Here is a 15896-nt window from a genome sequence, read left to right as displayed (position 1 = left end):
AGCATATTTATGTATATTATTTTAACTTTAAACTAAAGTTTGAGCCTCTTCAATTTACTTCAGTGTTGCAGTTTGACGACTCAATGCATTGCAGATAACAGCGCCATAGACAATGATCGGGTTCTTTGGTGAGCAAAAAGCAATACAGCTGCCCAAGTCAATACAATAAACTAAGCTTTATAACATGAGCAAAAAGACAAGCTTCTGTTGTACTGTATGCACTGTAGCTAGGTATGTTTTTCTTCGATTCGCTTGGCCTACTAAAAAGTTCACCACTCGTTCGATGTTCATAGCTCCCGGGTAACCACAATTAAAACCGCCAAGTATAAAGTCTTCAGAAAGACATAATGTACAGTTCTCCTGAATTACCCTTTCACCTAAGCCTGCATAATCGCAGAAACCAGCCCAGCCATAATGATAACACAAATGACTGAGACAGCACTTAAATTTGCCCCATTGGTCTCCCTTGGCGACGAAGCATCAGTCGAGCTTCCAGTAGCCGTTGGTTCATCACTCGCAGGACTCTCACTCCCTACAGTTCGAGTAGACCTTGATAACTCGGTAGCCGTGGCCTGAGTTGATTTGATCAAATCCTGTCCCTCAGTAATAACAACAGGCACCGATGAAAAAGAAAGTTCAAACGCCCTTGTGATCTCTGCCAAACCCGTAGCAGTCTTTGTCAAACCCTCACCATCCGCTAAAACAGCCGTTGTACAAGTCTTTGCTGTTCCGCTGCTCACAAGGCATTCGATTGAACTGACTCCAAAGTCGGCCACGGATACCATCCAGTGAAACGTCCCTGTCGAGGCGGCGCCCTTGGTGACGGTCTTGTCAGCCCATGGCCCCACGACGACGGTATTGTTGATAGTTGTAGCGTCACATTCTTGGCCTAGGCAAACGATTTGGAGAGTGGTGGCGGTTGGGTTGGCGGATATCACTGTTGCAGTGGGCGTGTTTTGGCGGTAGAGGTTGAATGGGGGCATGAAAACGGGAGTTGTGAGCGCTGAAGTCATTTTGGTAAAATGAAAGAGGAGCTATAAGTATGAAATTGTGAGGCTTATTGTCGATAAGGTGTTTATGGAAGCAAAACCAAGGGTCAGGGATAGAAGGTGTTTTAAGGCAAACAATGCGGCGTAGGAGAAGGATTGATGATCGTGAATGCGATCGTGATACCATTGGTCATTAGAATGCGCTAAGGAGCCATGTCTTTTAGCTTGGGATGGTAATTTCGGATATTTGTTTCGAACCGGCTAATACTTTCACAGGCAGCATACAGCCGATGACTATTTCTAACTAGATAGTACGAGGGGATTGGATGTAGAGGTTTGAGCTTCGGGTGTGAAATAATAACACATAAAAATATAGCGATTGATTGCCATTTTTAGGCTTTATCATCATACAAAAGAAATAGCTTGGGAGTCTGACTTAAATAGCATTAAATGAGATCTCTTGCCCCTGTAGCGACTAACTTTAACTTGTAGTCCAGCAACCCATGAATGGATCGAAGACCTTCTCTCTATCTTCAGTGCCTGGCTGTTGTAATGACGACATAGTAGATGGCATGGGAAAGTCGAACTGATAGAAAGGCACAGTTTTGTTCTCCTTGACATGGATATCAATACCCCTCTCCCTGCCTATATTGATCAACCTTGAGTAATCAAATTCAGCAATCGTGTTCCCCTTCTCCGGGTTGGGTTGTTGCTGGATAAAGATAGCCTTCAGTTTCCCGCCACTACGTTGGTTATTTTCAACCGTGTGATAAAGAAGGAACTCCAGACGTCCCATCACTTCTAAATCCATCCTCTCGTCATCGTGGTAGCTCTTTTGAACCAGAATCACCTCAACGTCTGGCAAGGTTAGACAAGATCTCCCATATGGATTGTAACGCCTTCTAGGATCTTTCCATTCATCAAGCTCTTCCTTGTGTGTAGCTAGTCGTGGGAAAGCCAATGCCATAGTGTTCAGAGCATTGAGAGTGACTTTGGTTGCTCTTGTGTACGACTTGCGTATCGGCCTGGTTCTGCCGAACCATCCCCACGTGCTCTCGCTCGGACGAAGACGACAATTGTACTCGATGACGGTTTCCAGACTTTTGCCTAGATGCAGCATGAGCACATATAGAGCTTGGTTATTGGCCGCATTGGACAACTGAAGTTTCAGGCCACCACGAACAGTTAGAGTCTTGAGTTTCTTGGGAATTAGCAAGAACTCCATGACAGACTCGGCCGTATAATCCTGGTCCGACATATCATATCTGTCAACGAACTGGTCAATAAAGACGTGTTCTACAGAGGAGCAGCCTGTAAGAGCAGCTAGCTGAGGGGGCCTTTCTTCGGACTCCGACCTCAACATGTTTCTCTGGAGATTCATAGTCCCAAAGTAGGCGGATTTGAGACGAGGAAGAAGCATTAGGCTGCGGAAGTGTCGCGGTCTATGTAAACCGGTCAGATTGCGGTCCTCAAACCATAATCCTGTTGGGATACCGACGGAGACCTCTCGTAGACTTTTAAGACCCGGCGCCCAGGAGTTCCGTCGCCAACTCTTGGCAATAATTTGCGATAGCCACTCCATCACCTCCCTAAGATATCTAGATCAGTATCTCCCCAGTGGACTAAGGAAAAAAAACTTACAATTGAGAAAGATCACTTGTGTTGTCTTTACTGCTCGCGTGTTTCAAAATGTTCAGCCGGGGACATAGAGAGACTAGTAGGGCTTTTAAAACACCATCATTGCCTTCGAGAAGTTGTGCTGAAAGCCGCTCGATTTCATCATCATCGCGGCGAAAATGCCCATACTCTATCAGCAGGTCGATGTAGGTGGTCAAGTGTTGTCCAATGATGCTCTCTCGATATTGGTCCCCTCTTTTTGTTCGCCATACAGCATAGATCATGCAATCCTCAGTCAAGTCTTCATCTTCGTCTGTTTCCTCGTATTCCCAAAGCTCTCTCCAGGGCGGTTTCTCGAACACTTGACGCCATTGAAAGTCGTGGAACGTCTGACCACCTTGAAAAGTTGAAGACATTGTGTCTTCTGGAGACGGCGATGTAAAGATTTTTACTGTGGACGGCACCTCTGACCTAAAGTCTCCCCAGTGCTCCCATCCGTACCTTGTACCGAATATTTCGATGGTGCGAATATTCCAGGCAACATATGGATCCGTAATGACTTTCTGCAAAACAGATGGTATAGTCAAGTACTTCCAGTCAGTTACGACGCCGTACTCTCGGTAGGCAGCCCTATGGCGTTCAAGAGTGGCGCCTCCTCCATTGGCGAGCCAACGACATGTAAGAGCAAGGTTGAAGTGGTCGGATACATGACATAGCTTGAATATTTCGTGAATTAATTCATCCGGAAGCCTTAGAAAGAGCGCTTGCTGATCTGAACGTACAGCCATTTTTGAGTTGGAGCTGAAAAGGGGAAGTAGTTAGAAGCCAGGGACGAACTAGGCAGAGAGTAATGAAAATGGCAGCTAGTCAAAAACAGATTAGCGCATTAATTCGGTATATCTTCCGGCCTTGGCACTGGAATCGAGTTAATAATATGCTCAAATCTATGCATTTTCATCAAGGGCTGCGAGAGAGGAACATGATTTGTTTAGGTAACTTAGCAACTTAGATAAGAAGCAATAACGCAGCTTCACAATCTTCATCACGAATCGTTGTCATTGGTCCATTTCTTCTGCCTTATCTTCTGGCTCCTGTAGCACCATCTTGACGTACTGTAAAGTAGATAGGACTGAGAATGTACGCCCATGCAGGTGATACTAGGCTCTGTTGACAAGTGTAAGAATATAACTAACAGCCATCTGCCGATACCCGAAACCCAGAGTTTCTGCCGCTCAATTCCTGTGAGACAGACTGATCTCTCATGGTATTTATCATATACTGAAAGCTCAGTCTCACCTCACACACTTATCTCAATAACTGTCAAGATTGGAGGTTGGCAGCGACGAGTTGATAGCCAACAAAAGATTTTCGAAAATGTTAGACAATCGCCCAGCCTCCAAGTTGTAAAATGTGAACTCTAAAATAAATCAGTGTGAATCTGCCAGTGACTCTACCTTAAACACACTTTAGATGTGCAGTTCACTAGTGTGGACTCGTTTGGAGGCAAAACCTGGAGGGTTGCTATCTCTGCATCTGTGTTGATTCTCTTTGACCTACATACCCAAGCCGATTCGTCTATAAGGTTGGCAGATTGAGATCATGGACGAGACAGGTTGAGATTCTAGGTTCGTCATGAGCCAAGAATAAAATCATTACGCGTCTGCCGAGACCCTTCTTGGCGATAGAGAAGAGTGACGTTGGACAAGGCTTGGCGTTTCTGGGCGTTGCAACAAGGTTTCCCTCTAACGGCAGCCACAACTCTTCAATGACATGTGCCAACGTACTGAGCCTCGCCATTATGGCTTGGGGGCTTGTAATGGCTGCCATCGAGTGGCGTCATGACGGTAGTTGCCATATTGTGAAGCAGGTTTCTCAACCTCGATTGGAGGGTGACGTCGAATCACTTCATGTCGTAACTATAATTCAGGAATACAAATACTGCAGTTGGTCGAGCTTTTATAATTATTCTTCATTATTCTCATCATACAAAATAACTACAAATCGCTTTTAAAACAACTACCACAAGAACTACAAAGAACAACTGAGTAGATAAACCAACAACAAACTACCCCCAACCAATCAACCCTACTCATACGCAATTCCACCTCAACTTACCCTCTAAAACTCCAAACACCACACAAATAAATCCAATCCAAAAAACAAAATGTGTCTGCCTTTCGGACGAAGCAGCAACAACCGTCGCTACGGTGGCAGCAGCGGAGGCATGATGGGAGCTCGCCCTGTCAAGGAAGTTCACCACCATCACCATGGTGGAATGGGCGGCGGCCGTATGGGTGGTGGAATGGGAGGCATGGGAGGAGGACGTCGAATGGGAGGAGGTATGGGCGGTGGACGTATGGGCGGCGGACTGGGTGGAATGATGGGAGGTGGTCGACGAATGGGTGGACGTTGCTGAGAGGAATATTGCGATTAAATGATTGAGATACGACTATTCATGTGGGGAAGTTAGATGTATAATAGAGCGCAGCGCTTAATTGATTGCACAGAATATTAAAGACACCAACTTAAACATGGTCAAGCTTCAACCTTGTTGTAAAGAAGTGTACCAAGTCGTCCAACTCTTCAGGCGCCTTGATCCAGTGACCCTCCAACTCCGCACCTTGGTACTCTTTCCACTCTACTGAATAGCCAACGCGACTGAGGGCATCCCGAGCTTGTCGTCCCAGCTCCACATCGACATAAGCATCGTCCGTTCCATGACCAAGAAAGATGGGGGCAGATAGACCTGGGTTTTGTGATGTTGACTGACCGAGCACATCACTCACGAATGCAGCCCCAACATCTTTTTCGACCACTGGGATCTGACTAGAGTAGTCCTGAAGACTCGAAGAGAAAGGAAGCCAAGTGTTGGTACCGAAAAACGCACCCAGTGGTTTTTCGGTCCGGCGGCGAAGAAGAGTCCACATCGCTATAGCTCCTCCTTGACTGATTCCGCCCAACACCACTCGATTGCTTTCTCCATCAAGGATGTTAATTTCCGCGTCGATGATTCTTTTGATATAGCCGGTTGACTCTTTTATGCCTGGTATTTGCAGACCCTGCTTCGTTGTTGTATCCGTCAAAGAATAAGCCTCGAACCAAGCTGGCATATCTTCCTGGAACGTCTCGCTCCAGAGTTCACGCGAAGACGGAAATACCCATCGCCAGTTTGGAAGCTTCTGGGCTAGGTTGGTTCCATCGGCGAATAGAGTTTCGTCAAACAGCTCCTGGGCAAACTCTGGGCCGTTGCTGCCTCGTCCATGTAGGAGGATTGCTGTATGTGTGTGCTTTATCGCAGATTCGACAACGTGTGCTGGCCCAAACAGATCTGTAGTCTGTAACTCTGGAGACTGTGCCATGATGATGGTGGTCAGGTTGTGATGTTGGGGAAGTTTATTGTGGTGGGGCTTTGAGAATTTGCTTACGTTATCCTCAGGGTATCAGAAACATTGACAGCTGGAAGCACAGGAGTCGAAATTAACTGGCGCGGGTCATGGGATCTTGATATTGGCCGGCATGTCATGGATGCATGGAATGATGTTGCAACGTTCCATGGGGTGGAATTGCGTACTACTACCATCTATCATCTTGGACTGCCTTGCCAGGTGATTCAGCCTACATCGCTTTGGCAAATTCGGACGGAGAATCAGTATACTGCCCCACCAATTCGAGCTTAGGCGGTATAACTCGGGCCTCAGGGTACCAGAAGAAATGGTCTTCAGGAGCATAAGAGACGAAATCAAAAAGTCGGTCTACGCTATTTAAACAAGGGTTCTTATGCTATTTCCTTTGATCTTCTAAAGCTTATAGGTCAATGTCTCTATTTTCCACGAGGACGGGGACTCTTCCGTGAAATGATTATTGAAACTGTGATATTGCACCCTAAGCAGCAACCTTGCTCAAGAACAAACTCTGTACATTACACATGCCTTTGAGGCCGTTGATACCCCATTCAGCTCCAATACCAGACTCCTTGTGTCCACCAAATGGTGCCATCGGTGTGATATCGAAATGAGTATTGACCCAAACCGTGCCTGCGTCGAGCTGCTTCGCAACTCTCTCAGCTGTCTCCAGATCAGCCGACCAGACCGAAGCACCCAATCCAAGTCGTGTATCGTTGGCGCGCTCGATAACCTCCTCTTCATCTTTCCAGGACAGAAGAGGAAGGATGGGGCCTGTTGTGTATGTCAGTATACCGAGTACTGATGAGTTCAGCTTAGCTTACCAAATGGCTCCTCGACAACAATCCGTGAATCTTCAGGTGGGTTATCAATCACAGTTGGTGTGATATAATAACCATCCTTGGGCTCGGGATCGAACTTTCCTCCCGTGGCAACTTTCCATCCTTGCTTTTCGATATCCTCAAAGAAGGTCTTGACTCTGTTGTATTGCATCTCATTTTGCACAGGGCCATGGCTGGTTCCCTCATTTGATCCATCGCCAAGCTTGTAGCTCTTGACATGCTTGACAACTGCATCGCGGAATTTCTCGTAGATGGTTTCATGAACGTAGATGCGTTTGACGTTGAGGCAAATCTGACCAGAGTTCATAAACGCCAATGTTGAGACCTGTGCGCTGTTAGTAATTCTTGTTTCGCATTGCAATAAGTCAGACAGCACTCACCTTTTGGGCCACTGCGTCAATATCAACATCTGGAAAGACAACTGCCGCATCGTTTCCACCACTAAAGAAGTGTCAGTAACCAATCCAACTCACCATTTCAAAAGCACTTACAGCTCAAGGGTCACACGTTTCAGTGTCTTGGCAGCACTCTGCATGACCAACTTTCCAGTTTGTGTAGACCCAGTAAAACTGATCTTGTCAATGCCTGGATGACTGGTGATCCATGGACCAAGGTTACCATCGCCGCTGAGTGACTGCACGACGCCGGGAGGGAAGAACTGCTGCGCGAGCTCAACGAGCTTCAATCCACAGTATGGGGTGAATGGTCTGCGAAGTGTCAGAAGCTAGAGCGTAATGGGAGGCGAAGGTGCTCTTACGAAGGTTTGACAATGACGACATTTCCAGTCAACAGAGCGGGAGCGATTTTAGAAGCAGCAAGCATGAGAGGAAAGTTCCAGGGAACGATAGCAGCGACAATACCAAGAGGTGTGTATCGAGTGATGACCTTTCGGGTATCGCTATCCTCGACGACCTCTTCGGTAAGATCAAGGCTCGCTTGGCCCTTGATCCAGGCAACAGCAGCGTCAGCCTCGCCGGTAGCTTGCGCAACCTGTAGCCCTTAGTATCTGTTCTGAACATTAAAGTTACCAGAATGATGTAGACTTACCGGCTTTCCTTGCTCCGAAGTGAGTAACTCTGCAAATTCTTTCTTTTGCGCCTCGACAGCATCAGCCCAAGCAAAAAGCTTCTGTCTACGCTCTGCCCAAGGAACCTTGGACCAAGACTTGAAGGCCTGCCTTGCAGCTTCTACAGCCTTATTTAGGTCATCTTGGGAAGCGACAGGAACTTCAGGCTTCTTTTCAAGTGTAGCCGGGTTTATACCCTGGTGGGTCTTCTGAGTTGAGGCGCTTTTGCCATTGATGATCTGGACGTAGTTGTCCTTAAGGTCGAGGGTCTTTGTGCCGTTTGTAGACATGATTAGGGTTGAATAGTGATAGTTGAATGAACTGCGATGGGACAAGGTAAAAATCCTCTAGTGGAGTTCAGTCTTTTATATACATGGCAGCATTTGAAACTCCCCCGCACTTTATGCCAACTCGTACAGCGCACGAATAATGAATGAGGTGCCACAAGATAGATTAAAGACTCCCGAATGCCATCGGGCATGACGCCCCTCTGCACGCTAATGCATGGCTCCTCCACTAACATTTCCCAATGTGAAACTGTCTCTCAACAAAAGCCGAAACCCTCGGACCGAAAGGGCGGCTAACAAAGCCGTCTTCTCTCAATCGGCTTCACAAAAATAAACCAAGTGTTAGTTTGACATTACCAATAAATGGGTTGGATTCGATGTCATATAGATATATTACCAACAGTATTCACATTCCAACTCGGCCACCATCTTCATTAATCTTTGGTCGGACAAAAAGATAGTGATTGTGGTACAATGATAGGTCGATGATCCCTGTAATGGTAAAGGCAATAATAATGCATACTATAAGTTCAAGATTACAAGCTGATCACCACGCTGGCCCTCTTACCTTGTCATGTCTCACATGTTATGTCTGCCTAAGTAGGCTGTGTTTGTATATTGGTCACCAGTAGCTGGGGTGTCTCTACAGTGTACCCCAGCAACTACAAGAGAACACCCAGTCCTCAAATGACCGGACTATTGACATAACAGTTATCTCTGGTACTTTTGTCAGTTATCGGGAACGAAAGAGAATGTGGGGGACGGTATGGAGTGAGGAACTGAAGAGACCGACAACTGATTTCGATATGTGGCAATTGCGTATCATGATGATTGAGAGGGACAGCTTTCAACCACGTTTTGCCCGACGAGTTGCTGTTCGTTATGTCCGCACGCACCTATGGAAGCTTTGCGCGCCACGATGGGAGACTATAGTTCTCTATTGAATACACCACTATATATCACTTCCTAGCTAGCAACCCAAGAATATCCTCCTTATCAAAAGCACTCGCAACATCTAAAGCACTTCTCCCTTTTGCATCCTCCTTCAACGGATCTAGTCCTTTCTCCATCATCATAACAAACAGAGCCTTGTCATGTCCTTCCACCAAATACCTAGAGGGTGGTCGAGATGCAATTTTGTGTAGTGCCGTCTCTCCAACTTTGTTGACAGCGAAGACATCAACCTCACTCTTCTCTGGGAATAGTATCTCGTAGTGATTTACGTGGCAGGTTACCCCCTTCTCGTCGTCTCTCTGAGTATCCAACATCGACAGATAGGAATGCAATGGGGTGTCTCCAGCATTATCAGCAACATTGATCGAACCACCTTGAGAAGTATATCTCTTCCAGAGAGAGGTGCAACTGTCAAAAAAATCTTCCGGCAAATCATTGTACCACCGCCATCCATCTAAGTGCTCTCGCTGCTGGAGAAGGCATTGAGATGCGATGTGATGCAAGACTGTACAACCTTGGGGATCAGGTTCAAATAAACCTGCGCCTTTTTCCAATAGAGCTTCACAAACTGCTGGACGTAATGTGCCCAAGGCGCAATGCAATGGTGAGTACCCATCACTGTCCCTCTGCAAAAGTGTAGAAGATACCTCTTGCCGGTTTATGAAACTGATGAGAACATGATCGGGGTATCCGGGATTGTTCAACAAATGGTGCAGTGCGGTTTTACCTGACAAATCGACCAAAGAAGCGTTAGCTCCGTGACTCAGGATCTCCAACGGAGATATCTTTGTAGATGCCTGCAGCTGTCGTCGCGACTTCATCGAATAATCTAGTAGGTCTCGTCTCCAATCACATGCTGCCATCAAAATAGTCCTGCCTTGTTGATCACGGCGATTGAAGTCGATCCGCGAAACACAGGGCTCTTGTAGCAGTGCTTCGATGATTTCGTATCCAGTGTATTCAAATAGAAAATGAATTAAAGTCTCGTCGTCATTTAAGGGGAGATAGAGGTCGGCACCGTGCTGTATGAGTGCCACTAGTAAGGGAACGGAATTTGACAGGTCATTAACAACCCCCAAGAAGTTTGTTAGAGTAAATGCCGAGAAGATAAGAGGGCAAACAAGGCGAGATCGGTTTAATGCCATGTCAACAAAACAGTTTTGACACTCTTCATCAATCGCATCAGCGTTTGCTCCATATTTGAGAAGCAAATCCAGCGTTTCGAGGTTCTGATCACGGATGGACTCAAACAATACGCTTCTAACCCCAATATTGGCGTCTACTCCATTCGTAAGAAGTTCCTGAACAATATTGGGTGCCCAAGATGCCTTATGGAGAGCAGAGTCGCCTCCCTTATCAAGGATATTGACATCGGCTCCATGCTCGAGAAGGATTCTTACAGCTTCTGATTTCCATAAACCTTGTTTTCCATACTCTGGTCTGCCGGAAGCGATATGAAGAGGAGTGTCTCCCTTTTCATCGATCGCGTCAATATCGGCGCCGTGAGCGAGAAGGTACTTTAACGCTTCCAACTGCCAGTATCCTTCTGCTGACGCGAGGAGATGGAGAGCTGTGCCACCTGGAACTATATCGTATGATCTTCCTCGGGCATATGAAGGAACACTGGCAAAATGAGCATTCACATCTACCTTCAGCTTCTCGACGAGCTTTGTCACAGTTAGGAGGTTAGATTCCTTCTGCGAACATGCCATTGCCAGGGCAGTCAAAGAGGGCTTCCCGCTGTATGTCGACTCGGAAGTAGCTGCCTCAAGTCTTGCCTTGACTCCTTCGAAGTTGCTGTAGTAAATGAAAAACTCAGAGGTATTTTCGATAACTGTCAAGTGGTCTATTCTTTGCTCAGAACCAGGCTTCACAAGTTGGCTGAGTAGCTCATGAACCGAAGTCGATAACGGAGTCGCCTTGAAGCTCTTCATAGTGAGCATTGTGATTTCGTCGTTCGACAATAAGCCTAGAGTAACACCAGGATCCTCAAGAAGCAACTTGAAATGAGGATCGCCTTCACGCAAAGCCTCCAGGTAAGGTCTCGGAAGCATCAGTGATATCTGGAGTCGAAGTCTCCCTCGCGACTTCTGCACTAAATCCGAACTATGATTGTCGGTCTCCAGATGCTTGGTAGCTTGTTCGAGTAATTTGTCAGACCGATAGAATACCTCGGTCAATCCAGAACATCCTGTGAAGAGAGCAAGATCGAGAGCCGTTGTTCCATAACTGTCACGGCAACTGACGTCGACACCAGATTCAATGAGAGACTCGATAATTTGTGGAAGTCCTGGCGAGAGTTTTGTTTTGGAGCCCATCGGTGGGGGACTATTGCACTTCCGAAGATACCAGGGTCGGGGTATGCCTGACCGCTGGGATGATTCACCTCGATGGAATTTACCGTGTGAAACAAAGTGTTTGTGTTGTGATATTTGGACATTCATGTTAGATACACCTTCTTCCGATGCAACATCTGCACATGCATGAAGGACAGTTGAATCATCAGATGCTTTCAAATGGGGAGAAGCGCCATATCGCAGTAGCCATGCCACGCATTCTACTTGGCCCGACCGGCAAGCGTGATAGAGAGGTGTTCTGCCTAAGTCATCTTCCTGATCAAAGTTGATGCCTCTCGTCAATAGTTGACCGACTATGTTTGGCTGGCGGGTACGACACGCCAGATGCAGAGCATTCTGAGAATCCGAGGTTTGAAGGTTTATATCGACGCCACATTCTATCATCTTCGCAACCTCCGCTTCTGATTTCGTGGCGGCAATGTGGAAAGACGAGTAACCGTTATTATCAAGCACTCTAAAGTCGATATCGTGGTTACTGCGGAGAACGTCAATGAAGTGATGACCCTTTCCCTTCTCATTGACGTGGCATCGTCCATCTATTTCTTGGTACAAATGCAAAGGGGTTGATCCCATATGGTTGACTGGACTGACAGGGACATACAGATCAATCAGATAGCGGACAATTTCTGCGTGCTTTTCGTCGGTCTTGTACCACTTTGCGATAAGATGTAGAAGGCCATTGCCGTCGTTGTTCGATTCGAGAAGACTTACTCCATGGGTGACGAGTTGCTTGAACGCTTCATAGTCGTTTCTTTCAGAAAGACAATAAAGGAGCAACGCATTGTTCCCCTCATCATCTTTCAGAGTGGAGTTTGCTCCATGGCTTATTAGAATTTCGAGCCTTTCACGTGGTCCCCGAAGGGAGCAGTGGAGATAAAGTGCTTTACCCCCTTCATCTTTCGTGTCAATGTCAAAGCCCTCTTCTAGAAACATTTCCAGGCACTGTTTGAACTTCTCTGTATCCTTTCGGCGGAGTTTGGATAGTGAAAACCAGCAACGTTTCTTTTCTTTGATATCCTGGCATCTTGCGAACAGTATCTTGAATATACTGGTACCGAGTGACATAGAATGAGAAAGTGGAGAGTTGCCATCATTGTCATGATACGAGGGATCTGCTCCCTGGTCAAGCAAGTATTCGATGATAGCTCGTGTCTTGCTTTCTGATTCATGTCGATGGTTGCGTAGTGTGGGGTTCATAGCACTCAATAGTACTGTTTGTCCGAGCAGAGTCCTGCTATTCAAGTCACATCCACGGTCCACCAAGAGCTTCAACACTTCCAAATCTCTGCTATTGCTAACGACTCTGTGCAAGACACTGCTTGGCCACATGTACATCTCTCCCGTTGTAATCTCATGATGGGGAGGATTGATTCCGTTGACAGCTGCACCCTCCTCAACAAGTGCCTTGACAGAAGGTAAGCATGAACCAGATTTATTGTATGCGTTCCTAGAATAAGTCGCTGCCTCGAGTAACGCAGTCAACCCTTCGCCATTCGGCTGATCGATGTCAGCGCCGCCTTTGAGTAGAGCCTTCAAAGTCTTTCGGCACTCCGCATCGTTGGTGTCGCTCCATTCTTTTACCAGCCGATGGATTGGTGCCTGGTCGTGCTTACATAATGTCTTGCTATCCTCGCATAGCCGAGATAACTTCCCAACGTCCGCACCTCTGTTGATCAGTATTTGGACGCATTTAGAGCTGGGTGTGCCGCAAGCATAATGCAATGCCGTCGCTTTTCGGTATGTGGCATTAGGTGAGGCCGTAGAGTTGTCCAATAGGGCTTGAACAGCTTCTATTCGGTTCCATGAACACAGCAGGCACAGCATTTTGTCCAACATGATCTGGTCAGAGAAAGTCGCCATGGCCAAGATAGTATCGATACATCCTGCACGACTGGCGTATGTTATAGCAGTCTCTCCTTTGGTGCTCTTTGTACAACACCTATAGCCTTCATAGTCTTCCTTGGTCTTGGCAGTGTCCGGGCTGACACCATTTTGAAGCAGCAGGCTGACGACTGTTACTCGATCTCTTAGAATCGCCAGATGGATCGGCTTCAGGCCTCTTATATCATCGGCGTCAGGGTCTGCCCCATACTGTAGAAGGAGGGATGTGACTTTCAAATGACCATTTGCAGCTGCCCAGTGAAGAGGGGTTCGCTCTTGAGCATCGAGAACTGACACAGACGCATTTTGTCGTAACAGTCTTGAAGCAAATTCAGATAACCCTGCAAAGGCTGCGAGATGGAGAGGTGTTGGGATTCCATGAGTATCACCTTTTTGAAATGAAGTCGTCCCCCATTCAATCATCAGCCATCTCAGGAACGGAATGTTTTTGGGATCGACAAAACTGGTGATTGCTTGAATAAAGTCGTTTTCCAACACGTCGTAGAAGCTTGCATGATATGACCAATTTTCCACAGCATAGCTAAGAAACGGATGTAGCAGTCGAGCAGTCCTGTAATCAAATAGATCGGTCTGTTTGACAGACTTCAAATGTGGGACTCTGTGTTTGCTTTCATAACGATCAAGAGCGTTTCTGGGCGACATAAATGTGATGGTCGGATCGAGAGGTATCTTGCCAGACTTCTCAACGTCCAAGAGCAGTGAGCCAGCCTGGAGATATCCCAAACAGTTTAGGGCCATGCGTTGATGTGCCTGGAGCGAGTCGATGATAGGGAATGCAGATGATTTCGTTGTCAAAGCGCTGCGACTCTCCCCACGTAGGAATTCTGTAAAAGAGTGATGAATTACCTGCAAAGTCTCATCTTCGAGGATCTCAATTAGAGACCCACAACTCATTGCAATCAAAGACTTGAATGTATTTGGCTTTGTCAGGTTCGGATATACACATTCCAACAGGCTTGCAAGCTCATTCAATCGCAGCGGTCTGGATGCATGAGTTATGGCTTCCAGTATCGTAAGCTGCATCTCTATGGTAATTCCAGACTCACAACGTTTCCTTTCCAGAATGTGGGTATAAGTTTGCTCAAGACCGACTGGGAGAGACGTCTCAAGCGCAGAGATATCAACGGGGGTATCCGATGGTAGAGACTCCTCCAATTGATCCATCGTCAATTTGGCAAAAAGGAACAGACCTTGAGACTTTCTTGCAACCATATCGATGATAACTTGCTTGAATTGACAATTAACATGAGACTTTGGAGACACATCAAATCGATGGTTGAGGTAAGCGAGTATGTCTGCATCGACCAGGCTCTGCTGGAGACCAATGTGCATAATTGATGAATCTCGTAATGATTTCTGTAGATGTTGTTCTGGGCGACTAGTCATGAGCAGCTTCAAGGTCTCAGGTCGATGCGTGGCGAGACTGTTGAGTTTCTCTAAAAAGAGTGTGTTGTCGGTCGACATTTCGTCGAGGGCATCTGCGACACAGTATAGTCTCGGTACGCAAGATATACCTTCTATGAACAGCTGAATCAGTTCGTTGTCTGATGTATCTTCCAGACTGGTTGTGGGCCGTCGAGATTGGAGGGCGAACTGTAGTTTCGGGGAATGCGGAAGAAGCTGAGCAAGCCAGTCTTGCAGTAGAGCCCGGGGTGAGGAGCTGGCGGCGACAATGTTCCGAAAGAAGAAGAAAAGGACTGGGCAGTCTTGGGTAGTTTTGAGGTGCTGAATTAGACTGGCTGTCATAACAGATTTGCCAGCGCCAGGCACGCCTTTGATCCAGAGACTTCCATGACGTGGACAATCGTGCCATTTCCGATATTTATCTGTCCGGCAGATCCAAAGCCCAGTCTTTGGCGCTTGCGAGAGAAGGTGGCGGCGAAACTCGCCCGACTCAGCGAGATAGTCGGTAGGCTGGAGCCATTCCCTCAATTGAGCGACGACTCCAGGGTCCAATGCTGTGTCTTGATGGTTGATGATATTATATTCATCTGCGGTATTCGTAGACTCGGTCATTATAAGAAGTTTCGATGGACCAGCAAAGTTGTGATAAGATCAAATGAGGAGACGCGATGTTGTTGTGTGCTTACCTTCGAGTTGGAGACGTAGGTATTTTGGACAATGTCACAATGTCAGATTGTTGTTCCTCAGGGTATCAGAAAACTGGGTCGCTTACAGTAGGAGACACAATTAGTAGAACAGGTTTCACAGCTTAAACTGTTGTTCTAACACTATTTATTTTTTACCTTCAAAGACATAACGAGGCCTAGGCATTGGCTACCTACGCCAAGGTGATGTGTATGGAGCTCAGCTAATCCAGATCATCAGTCAAGATTATCGTCAAAAATACGTATCTTGATATCTAATTAAATTATTTCAGTGGCAGCGATGGTTTCTTAATTAATAACCTGTAAAACCTCACAATTCCTTGACAGACCGAATGAAGTCCTCATATCTGAGAACCTACCCGACACTGACAGA

The 15896-nt window shown here is 46.7% G+C and overlaps 6 protein-coding genes across 6 annotated transcripts; 1 reads left to right on the top strand and 5 right to left on the bottom strand.

Moving 5' to 3' along the window:
- Nucleotides 1–377: 377 nt before the first annotated feature.
- FSST1_005100 (uncharacterized protein) lies at nt 378–1013 on the bottom strand (the record flags this gene model as incomplete). Its single annotated transcript, XM_083231341.1, has 1 exon — nt 378–1013. The coding sequence occupies one exon, from the start codon at nt 1011–1013 to the stop codon at nt 378–380; it is 636 nt and encodes a 211-aa protein (XP_083088530.1).
- Nucleotides 1014–1470: 457 nt separating this feature from the next.
- On the bottom strand, nt 1471–3394 carry FSST1_005099 (F-box protein; the record flags this gene model as incomplete). The annotated part of the gene is made up of 2 exons (XM_083231340.1): nt 1471–2578; nt 2631–3394. The coding sequence occupies 2 exons, from the start codon at nt 3392–3394 to the stop codon at nt 1471–1473; spliced, it is 1872 nt and encodes a 623-aa protein (XP_083088529.1).
- Nucleotides 3395–4770: 1376 nt separating this feature from the next.
- FSST1_005098 (uncharacterized protein) lies at nt 4771–5022 on the top strand (the record flags this gene model as incomplete). The annotated part of the gene is made up of 1 exon (XM_083231339.1): nt 4771–5022. The coding sequence occupies one exon, from the start codon at nt 4771–4773 to the stop codon at nt 5020–5022; it is 252 nt and encodes an 83-aa protein (XP_083088528.1).
- A 109-nt stretch (nt 5023–5131) lies between these two features.
- Nucleotides 5132–5965, bottom strand: FSST1_005097 (Alpha/Beta hydrolase protein; the record flags this gene model as incomplete). Its single annotated transcript, XM_083231338.1, has 1 exon — nt 5132–5965. The coding sequence occupies one exon, from the start codon at nt 5963–5965 to the stop codon at nt 5132–5134; it is 834 nt and encodes a 277-aa protein (XP_083088527.1).
- A 523-nt stretch (nt 5966–6488) lies between these two features.
- Nucleotides 6489–8205, bottom strand: FSST1_005096 (aldehyde dehydrogenase domain-containing protein; the record flags this gene model as incomplete). Its single annotated transcript, XM_083231337.1, has 6 exons — nt 6489–6781; nt 6832–7174; nt 7230–7290; nt 7341–7556; nt 7607–7839; nt 7897–8205. The coding sequence occupies 6 exons, from the start codon at nt 8203–8205 to the stop codon at nt 6489–6491; spliced, it is 1455 nt and encodes a 484-aa protein (XP_083088526.1).
- A 956-nt stretch (nt 8206–9161) lies between these two features.
- On the bottom strand, nt 9162–15431 carry FSST1_005095 (ankyrin repeat-containing domain protein; the record flags this gene model as incomplete). The annotated part of the gene is made up of 1 exon (XM_083231336.1): nt 9162–15431. The coding sequence occupies one exon, from the start codon at nt 15429–15431 to the stop codon at nt 9162–9164; it is 6270 nt and encodes a 2089-aa protein (XP_083088525.1).
- Nucleotides 15432–15896: the final 465 nt, after the last annotated feature.

This window comes from Fusarium sambucinum, chromosome I, assembly GCF_050947815.1.
Source record: "Fusarium sambucinum isolate potato_lamoka chromosome I, whole genome shotgun sequence".
Classification (NCBI taxonomy): Eukaryota; Fungi; Ascomycota; class Sordariomycetes; order Hypocreales; family Nectriaceae; genus Fusarium; species Fusarium sambucinum.
Note: the sequence above shows the minus strand (reverse complement) of the source record. Positions and strands in the feature narration are given on the sequence as shown.